This window comes from Adiantum capillus-veneris, chromosome 16 (genome assembly GCF_014529385.1).
Source record: "Adiantum capillus-veneris isolate H3 chromosome 16, ASM1452938v2, whole genome shotgun sequence".
NCBI classification, from domain to species: Eukaryota; Viridiplantae; Streptophyta; class Polypodiopsida; order Polypodiales; family Pteridaceae; genus Adiantum; species Adiantum capillus-veneris.
The window spans coordinates 111,042,299-111,056,017 of record NC_140946.1 but is presented as its reverse complement, the minus strand read 5'-3'; the positions used below and the strand labels follow the sequence as shown (position 1 = coordinate 111,056,017).

At 45.0% G+C, this 13,719-nt stretch overlaps 1 protein-coding gene across 2 annotated transcripts in view; it reads right to left on the bottom strand.

Moving 5' to 3' along the window:
- Window positions 1-543: 543 nt before the first annotated feature.
- LOC147439646 (ABC transporter A family protein) overlaps window positions 544-13,719 on the bottom strand; it is a 35,532-nt gene continuing 22,356 nt past the window's right edge. The window contains exons 2-4 of one of the 2 annotated variants that reach the window (XM_086485460.1): window positions 1,677-1,728; window positions 1,041-1,127; window positions 544-842 (exon numbers count right to left, since the gene is read on the bottom strand). In XM_086485460.1, coding sequence (XP_086341586.1) covers window positions 756-842; window positions 1,041-1,127; window positions 1,677-1,724 — 222 coding nt within the window. In that variant the 5' untranslated portion in view covers window positions 1,725-1,728 and the 3' untranslated portion in view covers window positions 544-755. The remainder of the gene's footprint in view (window positions 843-1,040; window positions 1,128-1,676; window positions 1,729-13,719) is intronic. The other variant, XM_086485459.1, reaches the window with a different exon arrangement.

The window sequence follows — 13,719 nt, the reverse complement described above, 5'->3', positions numbered from 1 at the left end:
TTGCCTGAGGAGAATCCTGCAGTAATCCTTCTGCTGTATAGCAAAGAATTTTGTGCAATGCCAGTGCATATGCACGACTGTGAGCCATGGCTGACAGCCAGGAAGAGTGGATCTCAAATCCATGGAGTGTTCATAATATCAAAGATTGACTTCCCACTTGTCGTCTGAAGTCCTGCAAGACACATCACACAAGTGTTCCTCCTAAAGGACGCTTCTTGTGCTCTCTTTCCTCTCTTTCTTGTGCTCACCCTGAAGCTCTCAAATAGGAAAAGCAGGAACAGAGAATTTGAGCACAGGGACTTCCATAAAAAACCAGCAAGAATTAGGCACATTATCAACAAGTTATGGGCTGTTGAAAGACCACACCTCATGTCGTAAGGAATATAAACCACAATTGCTGCTCCACACAGCATACCCGCTTTTAGTTTTTCTATTACAGTTCCCACATTATGATCTCTTTTTTAGCTCACTATAAACTGGTTCACACACACCTGCCTATCCTGACTTCTCTTAATCGAGACCTATCTAAAAAGCTAGACCGAGTTAAAGCAAAACATTCAATTGCATGCCTGTGAGAAACCACATCAATATATCACACGAAGCAGTGTCATGTATGTACTGAACGGCTCACTAAACAAGGCACAAAACAGCTTAGTGAGAGTCAAGAAGCATCCCAAAAATTATGACCGCAGACATGACATGAAGAACATTATTAAGCATTTGAGGTCCAGAATTCTTCTACAGGAGAGTCTAACTCAATGCTCTAATACTGGAGCTGCTTCTTGCGGTTCTCTGTCAGCTCCTGACATTGAAGTTTTGATATCACCTCTCTCTGCTCCACCCTTTGAAAACCAGAAAGGAAATACTAAGTTTCCATGATTGAATCGCATGCATTTACTAATCATAAAATTGTACAGCTAGAAATAGAAAGACTGACTGCATGTCAAATAAAACCATGCCCTTATCTTATTCCAAGTATCTGAAAATACAGATATTCTTGCCATGCACAATGATATTGGAAAGAGAGAACCGAGACACACCTGCTCAGACACCTCTATTGAGGATGGTAGAGCGCTCTTCTCCAAATGGGATATCCGAGCCTCCAAATTGGTAGCAGACTTGTTCATCTGTCAACTCAAAAGTTAACTCACAGAAGGGCGTAAACTGGACAAACAACACCAAAGATGCACAGCTTAAAATCCCTCTAACAAGTGCAGCCTTCCATTTTTGGATGTGACAAAGGACACACACTGAGCTGACAATCAAATCATCAAGCAGATTAGTCTTTGGCGGTTACATACTTCGACTTTCGAGTATCAAAAGGCAAAAAATTTATGTGTTAACGTTGTGTAAGAGCTTGCATTACATGAATTAAACCACACATTGGATTCTCAAATCACATGGTTGAGGATCTAGAGGACTATTATGCAAACGATGGCAAAGAGCCTTATGTATAGAGCTTGATAGTTCCAACCAAAAACCTTCCAAAGTTTTGCATCTGAAGTAGCCTTTGAATCAAAAACTGTTCATGCTGAATCTAGCACACATGTTTTGTAAGCATAGAGCTTATACACTCCACATAACAAAGTACCAGATGCCACAATAGTGTCACCAAAACTGAGATCATGCACAATACATCTACCATCCACAAACTTGACTACAAGACCAAGTAATACCTGTTGATCCTGAGTACAAACAACGCATCCAAAAGTGTGAAAGAGCATCCACCTGCAGTAGTAAGCATAATCTTCCCAATTCCGTAAATTGGATAAGAGGCCAACGTGATAGTATTCCCGTTAGGGACAGTCTTGAGAGAAGTGAATGAATCACGATGAGACATAATGCGCTTCGTTGTAGACAACGAACTTTAATTTTGAGAGAGAGAGAGAGAGAGAGAGAGAGAGAGAGAGAGAGAATGTTCAGCTCACAGCTTAGTATAGTGTCACGAGATTGTGGCAACCACTATATATATTTGCTGGTTTCTTTCCCTTGATTTTTTTTTAAATTTTTGGCAGTCTCTTTTTAAAGCCACAAATGGACGGACATTGTGTGGCCACTGTGAAACGGCCGACGGCGAAGAGTTTCACCCGCAGTCAAGAAGGACAAGTCGCCACGAGATGATCGGGCCAATCGGCATTGAAATCCGAGCAATAAAAGGTTGGCATTAAAATCCGAGCAATAAAAGGTTGGTTGGGCTCAATTCAAAGTCATTTAGGCCCTTCTGCAAGACTTTTGAGTTGGTGGGTACTAGGAAATCAAACCAAAGGGATTCAAATGGGCAGTAGGGGAGCTGCATGCAGGCCAACACACACTTTCCAGAAGCCTCATCCAAGAGGGGGCGCCCATTTTTGAGTGGGGGACTGATTTTTGGACTTCAGAAGTGATTGCAATGTGTTTGTGGCTCTATGTAGCGCAATGATTTGCTCTCGTGCATCTCTCTCTCCCCTTTGCACATATGGTAATGCCCCACTAGTTGGGCTTCTCAGATGACCATGTACAATTTTGGGGGTTTTATGTGCGCTTGCCAAGCCAAGAGCCTTCTGTACAGGAACCGGATTAGCTAACTGCTAATCCCGTTCAAGTATGCACATTTCCATCGCGAAGGAATGCGAAACCGGAGAGTTTTCTCGCGTGAAAACTCGTCCGATTTATAGGGGAACTGTCCCATTGCGTGTGGGAGCTTCTAAGACACACGTGACGTGTTTGCTCCGCTCAAAATGATGCGAAACAGGGAATTACAGCCTGCTGTGTTATTTTGCAGGTTTAGGGTTTTGGCGAGTTTTGATGCCTACAAGTCCCAGGAGCTTTGGGGAAGCTAGGGAATCACCGAATAGGTGTATTGGTGTAAATTGAAGGCCAAATACAGAGATTTCAGCGTGCTGTAATTTCTCGCCAGGTTTTGTAAAGTGCTCTAAAGTGCGTGGAAAGTCACTGTTTACTTGGGATTTCACTCGCCAGCTTGTAGAAGTTTATAGGTTGCAATAAGAATAAAGAAATACCCAAAGGGGCACCAGTCTTTGGCGCCTACAAGGTGTCGTAACTCGTTGTCTGCTTGGAAGTGCTCTAGCTTCCAAGCCGTTGTTTATTTTAAGTGTAATTCCCAATCACAGGTTTATTCGTGAAGCTCCTTTCTGTCGTAAAGTTCAAGTAATGTTAATCATTGTAAAGATCGGGTGAAAGTTAAAGTCTACCGCCCTACGGGCCAGTTCCATGGTTCCGTTGCCGAAACAGAATCACTTTTTCCTTAGTTGGGTTTCGGCAAAGACACAAAGCACAGGAACTTGGAATTACACTATGGCTGACATGACAAATTACATCAGGGAAGAGGGTTCCTCTTCACGCGACAGACAGGCTGTTCCTCCTCCAGTGTTCGAGGTTGGCGAGAGTTCACGGCCACCACTGTCTACGCCTTTTGTTGATGTGAATGCTCCACAAATTCAAGGGTTTATGACTGGGCCATTTGAAGAAAGGGTTTATGACTCGGCAAACTTGAAGACGATGCGTTCAGGACACAGTTTGTTGTTGCTATGAATGTGTTTTCTTGGTTGGTGCAGAATTCCAGGTTTATGGAATTTCTGCAAGCTCCATCAGTGTCAGAGTAGACAAGGCATATTTCTCATGCAAGAGAGCCTGTTGCAGCTCAAGCCCAGGTCCTGTATGCGTCCCAGTAGGGCAAGGAGCACTGTCATGTTGCGGAGTCAGTTGGGGCTCCAAGGCAAATTGCTTTTGTCCACGAACAGGTGATTAGGACGCCAATTCCAAAGGCTTTACCAGTTCAGCCAGCCACCTTTCGAGTCCAAATGTTGGTTTAAATGGACAGGGAACTAATTTACACGCTATGCGTCAGGTTTTTCCACTACCCACGGTGCATCCTGAGTATTTCGGGGTGTATCAATGTTTCCAAGCATGGCTGGTTATGAGCTTGAAACCAGCAGTACATGCCAGGAACAGTCTTTGGGGGTATGCAGGGCATGATGCCAAACCCAATGTATGGTAACATTGGCATCTAGCAAGGATTTTAATGCAATAGCAGTGTACATTGTTTGACAAAAATATGAAGGTCTCATTGAGTCATTTGTACACATGTTTGAAAGTTTTTCTTGCGGATGCGTGCGATGATAAAAGGGTGCTTACCACACTAAATCATCTATGCCATGTACACTCACCAAATGTATTGTAGTACTATCTTGAAGCTTTTGGTTTACAACCCACGTATTTCCCAACTAAGGTCACTTCAATAGAGCAAAGGTCAAAGGGCTTGGTACATGCTCAAAAGAGGGGTGATGATAGAGCTAGCATTTCACATGTACAAAAGGATTCGATGCAATAGCAATGTACATTGTTTGACAAAAAATTGAAGGTCTCATTAAGTCATTTGTACGTAGGTTTGACAGTCTTTCTTGCGGATACATGCAATGATAAAAGGGTGCTTACCCCACTCAATCATCTATGGCATGTATAAATGGCATGCAATCGAGGACGTTTGCGATTTTAAGAGGGGGCTATGTCACGAGATTGTGGCAACCACTATATATATTTGCTTGTTTCTTTCCCTTGATTTTTATTTAATTTTTGGGACCCTCTTTTTGAAGTCACAAATGTTCGGACATTGTGAAGCTAGTGTGAAACAGCCGACGGCCAATAGTTTCACCCGCAGTCAGGAAGGACAGGTTGCCACGAGATGGTCGGGCCCGTCGGCACTAAAATCCGAGCAGTTAAAGGTTGGCTAGGCTCAGTTCACAGTCATTTAGGCCCCTCGGCAGGACTTTTAAGTTGGTGGGTACTAGGAAATTAAACCAAAGAAAGCCAATTGGACACTTGGTACTAGGGGAGCTGCATGCAAGCAAACACACACTTTCCAGAAGCCTCATCCAAGATGGGGCGCCCATTTTTGAGTGGGGATTGATTTTTGGACTTCAGAAGTAATGCAGTGTGTGTGTCAGTAGAGGGTGCAGGTGATCACAGCCTTCTCCCTTGCTCTATGTAGCGCAATGATTTGCTCTTGCGCATCTCTCTCCCCCCTTTGCACATATAGTAATGCCCTAGTAGTTGGGCTTCTCAGACAATTCTTCGGGTTTTATGCGCGCTTGCCAAGGCAAGAGCCTTCTGTACACGAACCGGATTAGCTAATTGCTAATCCCCTTCAACTATGCACAGGTCCATCGCGAAGGAATGCGAGAACGAAGAGTTTTCTCGCGTGAAAACTCATCCGATTTACAAGGGAACCGTCCCATTGCGTGTGGGAGCTTCTAACGCACGCGTAGACGTGTTTGCTCCGCTCAAAATGGCATGATGTGTTTTTTTGCAGGTTTAGGGTTTTGGCGAGTTTTGATGCCTACAAGTCCCAAGAGCTTCGGGGAAGTTAGGGAATCACCGAATAAGTGTTTTGGTGCAAATTGAAGGCCAAAAACAGAGATTTCAGTGTGCTATGATTTCTTGTCAGGTTTTGTAAAGTGCTCTAAAGTGCATGGAAAGTCATCATTGCACTTACACTCTCTCTCTCTAAGAAGAACGGAAGGCTCTCCCTTCCATAAGTAAAAGGAACCCTTAAGCACTGCTCGGAGCACTCATCTTGAGCAATATCAACATTCACTTCCGCTGCACCTTACATTGGTATCAGAGCTTTTTGGTAGTGTTTTGCATCACTCAAGGAAAGAACCACATAAATTTTTTTTGCTTGTTGCGGTCGCACGTAACCCAAGTCCACTTGGGAGTGTCAATTACTAATCGTGTTTTTGAAGGGTGACAGGTAACCCAAGAAAGAAGGGCTTGTCCAGTCTCCCCTTGTTCCTCTTTTCACTCATTGAGAGCGGACCATGCACTTAGCGGCTGGCCAATCGACGTAAGGTGGGAAACAACAACTTTGGTGTGAGTGCAAGGTCCCCAAGGGGTGCGCCGGCAAGGAAGAGTCGAGCTCGGGTAAGAGAAAAGCCTTCTCAAACACCGATTGCAAGCTAAAGAACTCAAGAACCTCAAGAACCCAAGTTTCTCAAGAACTTAAGTACCCAAGATCTCAGTGTATGGTCATCACCCGAAGCGGAATGGATACTTTGCGTGAAGAATGGATACTTTGCGTGAAGGTGATGAGAGTGGAGTTGGTGAAGAAGAAGTTTCTACACCAGAAGGATTGTTCTTGATCATCCCCCATCCCCATCTTCGCCACAAATTGCACCAAATCCTATGGAGGCTTTGGTCAAGTCAATGATGGACATGATGCTACAACAAGAGGCACAACGCGCCACCATGGATCGCGACCGTGAAGAAAGAAGGGCAGCTATGGAGCTTGAGCGTGAGCAAGCACGCGAAGCTCAACGCATAGCGGCTGACGAAAGGCGAGCGGCCTTGGAATTAGAGTGTGAAGCACAAAGAAACCAACGCATACAAGAGTTGGTCCTACAACCAATCAAGGACACGGGTGGTTCATCAAGTAGCACAAGTAGAGATGCGGACTCCAACAATCTAGTCGATGAGAAGTTGACGTTCAGTAAGTATGACGGTAAGATGGATGCTAAAGTTATTCATTCTTGGTTGCATCAATTTAATGCTTACTTTGCGACGACTAAGAAAACAGAGAATGGCAAAGTTTAAACGGTAAACTATGTATCTTGTCGGTGATGCCATTAATTGGTATCACGCATGGCAAGAGACACAGTTGGCTGTGCACCTAGAGGAAGTCAAGGAAGGCGTGCCCCTTTCTTTCAATTGGGCCGACTTCCAAGACAAGCTCAAGGCGCGGTTTATGCCACCTCAATACTTAGCGCGGTTGAAAGAAGATTGGCGCAATCTCAAGCAAAATGGTATGTCAATTACGTCTTTCTCTAACCGTGTTTTCTAGCTTAGCACCCAATTACGTAAATCGGATAATGAGCACAAAGAGGCATTCCTTTTTGGGTTGGATGAATATATCAAGTTTGATGTCGAAGTACTCGACCCTGTGGATCTCAACAAGGCGGTAGCGATTGCTCTCGCACAGGAGATGCAGCACAACAAAGAAAAGCCTAAGGAGAACAAGTTTTCTCACATTACCTCTCAGACTCCTAAGAACGGTAAGAATGGAAAGAATGGTAACTCTTCTAGCCCATCTTCCTCTAATCCTTCGTTTAAGAACTCTCAAAATGAATCTAAGGGAAAAGCTATAACACCTGCTAAACCTAAGGTAACCCCAGCAGGCTCTTGCTCCCCAAGGGCCCAACAACTATCTCATTCGTGAAGGTTTGTTGTATTTTCGTCACTGTCTATGTGTGTTGCCCTCTCTCAGGACAGCCATATTGTACGATGCTCATGGCTCTCTCACGGGTGGACACAGGGGAATGAACACCACTTTGTAAAAAATAGAAAGATTCTTTTATTGGCCTAAAATGCGAAAAGTTGTGTTTCATTATGTCACATAGTGCACCATTTGTCAAAAAGTAAAGGCTCCTCGAGGTAAGCACCAAGGCCTCTTGCTACTGCTGCCTATTCCTGAAGGGCCTTTTCAGGACATCTCTATGGATTTTGTGACTAACCTTCCACCTAGTTTGCATTCAAGGAACACTCAATGTTTGACAGTTGTTGACCGTTTCAGCAAATTTCGCATGTTGATTCCTTGTAAGGCCACAGTCACTGTGCAAGATGTAGCACCGTTGTTCGTTCAGCATTGGTATCCCCTCTGTGGTTTGCCAAAGTCAATTATTTTAGATAGGGATGTTAAGTTCACATCAAATTTTTGGCGAGCTCTCTTTGAAAATTTTGGCACGAAGTTAAATTTTTCATCTGCTTTTCATCCACAGTTAGATGGTTAAGCAGAAATTTACAATCAGTTAGCTTTTTATGTTTTAAAGTCGTATGTGCATGATCAACAATCTCACTAGGAGCTCTATCTCCCATTGGTCCAAGCAATTTTGAATGACTCTTATTCCTCTGCCATTGGTAGAACTGTAACAGACTTGGACACCCCAAGTCAAGAACCAACCGCGACAGCACCAAATAACCACTTCAAAACAATTCACAGATCACAATAGATTTGCACTGGCCCGACGGAGTTCCGTGCCTAGAGATATTGGCCCCAAAGACTAGCGCCCCTTTCGGTATTTCTTTTTATATTAATTAGATCAAAGTACAAGAGTGTGGCTAGGGTTTCACTCTCAGACTCTGTGTCCAGATGCTCTGAGAAGTGAAGCCCTCTCCACATATTTAAAGGTACAAGGGATGCCCAAAAGCAGAGCCCCAAAAGCTTTTAAAATAAAAAGCATAAGAGTTCAAAAGCTCTTCTCTCTCAAGTTCTCATTTTTTTTTGTTAAAAGAAAATATTCTCTTCAAAAGCGAAATTCGTGTCGCTCATCATTCAAAAAAAATTTATTTTTTATTTTTTAAAAACCTCCGCGATTTTCGGAAATTAGGGTTTGCACGAATTTTAGGGTTTCTGTTGTCCGCTACGTCATCACTTTGTGACATACCCCCCTCTTGAAAGCACTGTAATCGACCGCGATTACGCCTGCAAAACAGACAAAAGCCATAAACCATCTTAGCAGACACTGACTGTTAGTACCTACGTACTAGGAACACACATCTAGCACATGTACGAAATCGACAGTCACATCACACGACATCACAGGACATCACCAGACATCACAGGACATCACATGACATTCAACATTCATTTGGATCTTAGACCATGATTTATCGGCAATGTAGCTAGCAATCACGTCTAGGTCCAATCGGGACCTCATCGATGTCCGATTGACTAACCCCTATTGCAACCATGTCTATTCGAGATCAAGTAGACCAAAATGCTACAATCATTTCGTCTATCAGTTCCTGCACTCACAAGAAGTCAAGAACAAATCAGTATCATTCTCAGGAATTCCATTTCATAAAGTCATCCGGCAGAATACTGTCAGCTCTCAGTATCCCTAAAGCTCAAAGAGACATCAGTGACTTTAGTATCAAAATCAAGGCATCTCTTGACAAAGGAGTGGAGTGACTCCCCTCTTGTGCATCCCACTGCACCAGATCTCCGGCCAAGCTGAATTCTGGGTTCCATTTGGAGTAGACTATGCTAAACCAAAAGCATCGAGGTAAAGTTTCACAATATGAGGAGTATCTGCTAGGTCCTCCTCCTCCATCCACTTCGCATCAAGTGCAGGATAATTCTTGAACTTAACCAAGAACCGGCTTCGAACTTTACCCTTATGAAGGGGATCGGGGAGCACCACAGACGGAGAGAGAGAGAGAGAGAGAGAAGGAGACACACACGCGATGTGGGTGGGGAGACTCCAAGAGTGAGCAGCCCCCTATACACTTATGCTATGTATAAGGTATACAAGTCAGTGGGCGCCCAGACTCTGGGCGACCGGGCAAGGCACAGGCGCCTATACCCCAACAACCTCCCACTTAAAGGCGACTGTACCTTTAAGCAAGGGAACCTAGTCTAAAGATTACAAAAGGTGAGAGAAAACCGCTCTCAACCGATGCCCACTGGCTGGCTGTGATCGTGTGCATCCAGCTGTCCTGCTCCCGTGTAAGTCCATACACCACCAGACATACCGCACATGTACTGCAAGTATGTATGCAATACCTGCATATCTCCCTCGTGCACTATGCCATCATCACTCAACAAACGACTGACAACCCCAACTGCAAATGCTCCCACTACAGCTGCGATATCCGGTCTCAAGAACAGCATCTCATACATGAGACCACCGAATGCCGATGCAATGCTAGCGGGCCCTGCTAGCTCTACGGAGCATGCATCAACATATATATCCCTGGCAATAGGCATCTCTGACTGACAAGGCGTGTCAGCCACATGCATCTCCTGACTGTCCGCAAAAGACGCATCAACCTGTCGTGCAACCTCAGAGCAAACCAGCTGCTCTAGGTGTCTCCTGGAAGACATATCCTGCACAACTATATCCCCATGCTCACTGTCGAGCATAGAAAGGAATGACTGCATAATCGCTGACATCTCAGCCTCCTCTGCAATCATCCACTGTAAACATGACCACTCAATCTGCTGTGACTCACTAGAGCTCTCATGCTCTAACTTCGTATGCATAGACTCTTGCACAACGTCCTCATGTCGTGACTCACTAGAGCAAGACCGCTCTACCTGTCTATCCTGCATAGAAGTATCTTGCACAACTGACTCTCTGCTTTGCTCAGTCACTAGCAAAGCATGCATGTCCGACTCTATCACCTCTCTGTGTGACTGCTCAAGTCGTGCCCCAACTGTGTGCACAACGAGCTCACTACTCTGCACTCCATGCAAAGTACCCTGCAACCCATGAGCAAAAGAGACTCGCCTGCTCTCTCGCTCTCTACCTGGCTGCATGATCACAGAGACAACACCGTCTCTCTCGTGATCCACATGCAATGGGTAACCTGTACCACTCCTGGCACCTCTCGCAATCACTAGCGAACCAAATGCATCACAAAATCTCGCTCTCGTAGCGAAATCTGACATCCACTATCCCGTAACTGTCTCACTGAGATCAAATCCCGTCTCAGATCTGGCACATAACGCACATGACGCAGGGTAAATCTCATACCACTGGGCAAGGACAAACATACGTCTCCTGCACCCTCAATGTCATACAAAAAACCATCAGCCATGTGCACACAATCAAGTCTCCCACTAGAAAACGTGCTAAACCACTCACAATGCGACGTGACATGGAAAGTAGCATCTGAATCTAGTAACCAATGTGAAGACAATGTGCAATCCGATATGCAATCCGTAGACATAAGATCGTCTGAAGGCAAGCTAAATGTAAATGTGACATCGCCATCACAAGCATACTCAGTAACCACCGTACTGATCTCACTAGCATCTGTCATGCCCAAATCTGCATCACACATCTGTCGCCTCCGTTGTCTCAAACGCCTGAAACATCGACGCCTAATGTGCCCTCTATGTCCACAATGCCAACATGTCAAGTCTCTATGCCGTCGAGACTTGCGTGTCGGATCAATCTCTCCCATGGACATAGAAGTGGGACTAGACTTCCCTGTAGACATGGATGTCGCGTACATAGCATGTAAACTCTGCCATAAAGCATGAGTTATAGTCTCCCTCGAGACCTGCCAGTAAACAGACTCAACCAGATGTAAACAAATCGTAGACATGGCTAACTCATCAAGATCCTGCCAATCATCATCACGCATAGACTTGGGCTTCGCCGATAAACCACGGAAGGGTTTATCCTGCCCCAAATCCGCCAATGCAACAAGCATATGCTCCTTCCAAGCAACAAAATCTGCACCATCAAACTGTGTCAGACCATAACGTTGGAAGTCAAATGAAAAATCAGCCATAATGCTCGCAAAAGAGCAACCAACAATGAGTAGCAAATGTCAACCAAATCAGCCCTAAACTGGCTCGAATCGCATCAACAAAAGTCTGCAAATATGGCTGTAAAATCTGATGCAAAGTTGCACCAATAACCGTGCAAAACCTTGCACAAAATCACAAGTCAATATGACTCGATTGCATAAATATCTGACAAAATTTTGGTAGAGTCTCCTTTGTAACTGGAGCAAAATCTCAACAGTAAACCTCAAAGAGACAATAATATATGCCACAATGGCCAATCCGGGAATAAACTCGACCGGAATCACCTCACAAAGTCATACATATGAGCATACCCGCTCTTGCCGGAGTACCACTCAACGGCACCTCAAATGACATACATGTGAGTGATGATTGCTGCCAAAATACCTTTCAATCGATGAGCAAATGTCTGCCAGATAACTATGGCAACATTTCGCAAAACCTTGCAACGCTATGCGCAATACGAAATACGGCACACAAGGGCATACACAAGTGACTCCAAACTCCAACCAAATGATGACTGAAAATCACCTGTCAAAGTGGGAGTAAACTCAACCACTAAACTGTCAAAGAGCAACCTACGGATACGTAGAAGCTATGGCGAGAACCTGGATAAAATCCAACAGATTTCTTCTATAAATTGAGCCAAATCTCAAATAATCTCAGCCACAAACAAATACACAAATCCATATATGGCATACATAAACCGCCAAGACCATGGCAACATAGCTCACTCTCGCATGAGTGGCTCTCTGGACAAATGCATATCCAAAAACCTATGTACACCTATGAATTTGCTGGTTGCTGCAGAAAATACTCCGTGTGTGTGAGATATACCAAAAACAGTGTTTTTGGGACCCGAAAGTGCACAAATAAACCTGCTGCTGTACCTGCTGTAATTCAAAGCATAATTTCAGCAAATAGACATCACCATCGCGTCCAGAGCGTGCCAAAACCCTGACCTAGACTCCTGGATCATGTAGATCTGACTTTGTATGACGGAGCTACGCAAAAAACTGCGTTTCAGAGCCCGAAAATGGCAAAAACGAGCTGCACACAGTCTTGAACCTGCTCCTGCTCCACTCTGCGTGATGCAATGTCCTCTCAATGCAAGCTCCAACGCAAGAGCTCTGCCACAACAGCATCCAAGCACTCGAATGTCAAGCTCTCCTCCGCCGAGCACTTCTCTAACGAGCTCCACTGAGCTCAAAAGCTCCTCTCACCAAGGAAGCCGCAACCGCCTCCTCGACCAAGCTTGACCACACCAAGCTCCTAAGCTCCAAAGACAATGCTCCTCAAGCTAAAATCGCTCTCCGTGAAACTCTGCGATCGAACTCCACCGTCGAGAGCGAGCGAGCTATCGCCTCGAAGCTCTCAAAGCCGTCGTGCTCTCCACGGTCACCATAGCTCTGATACCAATTGAAGGGGATCAAGGAGCACCACAGACGGAGAGTGAGAGAGAGAGAGAAGGAGACACACACGCAATGTGGGTGGGGAGACTCCAAGAGTGAGCAGCCCCCTATACACTTATGCTATGTATAAGGTATACAAGTCAGTGGGCGCCAAGACTCTGGGCGGCCGGGCAAGGCACAGGCGCCTATACCCCAACACCTTATTCTTCGTATCGTTATGTGCCAAAATCTGTTCAGGAACAAGGATCTCCTCGTTTTCTTCCACTTCGGGTTGCTCATCAGGCTCCCCATCATCAGGCACATCACCCTTAACAGGGTTCAAGAGACTCACATGCAATGCATTATGAATCCTCCAAGTATTTGGCAGTTTCAATCGGAAGGAGACATCATTTATCTTTTCAGTAATCTGGAAAGGGCCGTAGTATCTCATACTAAGCTTTGGAAAAAGCCTCTCCTTTCCCTTTTTCTTTCGTAGGCGTGCCTTCTCAAAAGTAAGAGCACCCAATCATCCTCCTTCAATTTCAAGTCGCGACGATGGCGATCCTCTGCCTTTTTCTGTCGTTCTTGAGACTCCCGCAAAGTCTCACGAACCTTGGCAAAAGCCGTATCCAAATCTCGCGAATATTCATCCGCTTCAAATATCTAATCTTTCGTGCTCAGGAAGGATGGAACCTTCGCAGCACTTTCAACAATCTCACATGGCGTCTTCCCCGTCGAAGAGTGTATCGTGTTACTGTAGGCAAATTCCACCAAAGATAGGTTCTTTTCCCATTGAGTCTTCTGATCTGAGATATAAGACTTCAATAAATCTAGAACCACTGAATTGGCAATCTCGGATTGCCCGTCAGTCTGCGGGTGGAACGATGACGAGAACTGCAACTGCGTGCCAATGTTCTCCCAAATTGCCTTCCAAAACAAACTCATAAATCTGGGGTCTCTGTCGGAGACAATCGTCTCAGGCGTGCCATGTAATCGGAAAATCATCGTGATCATTCT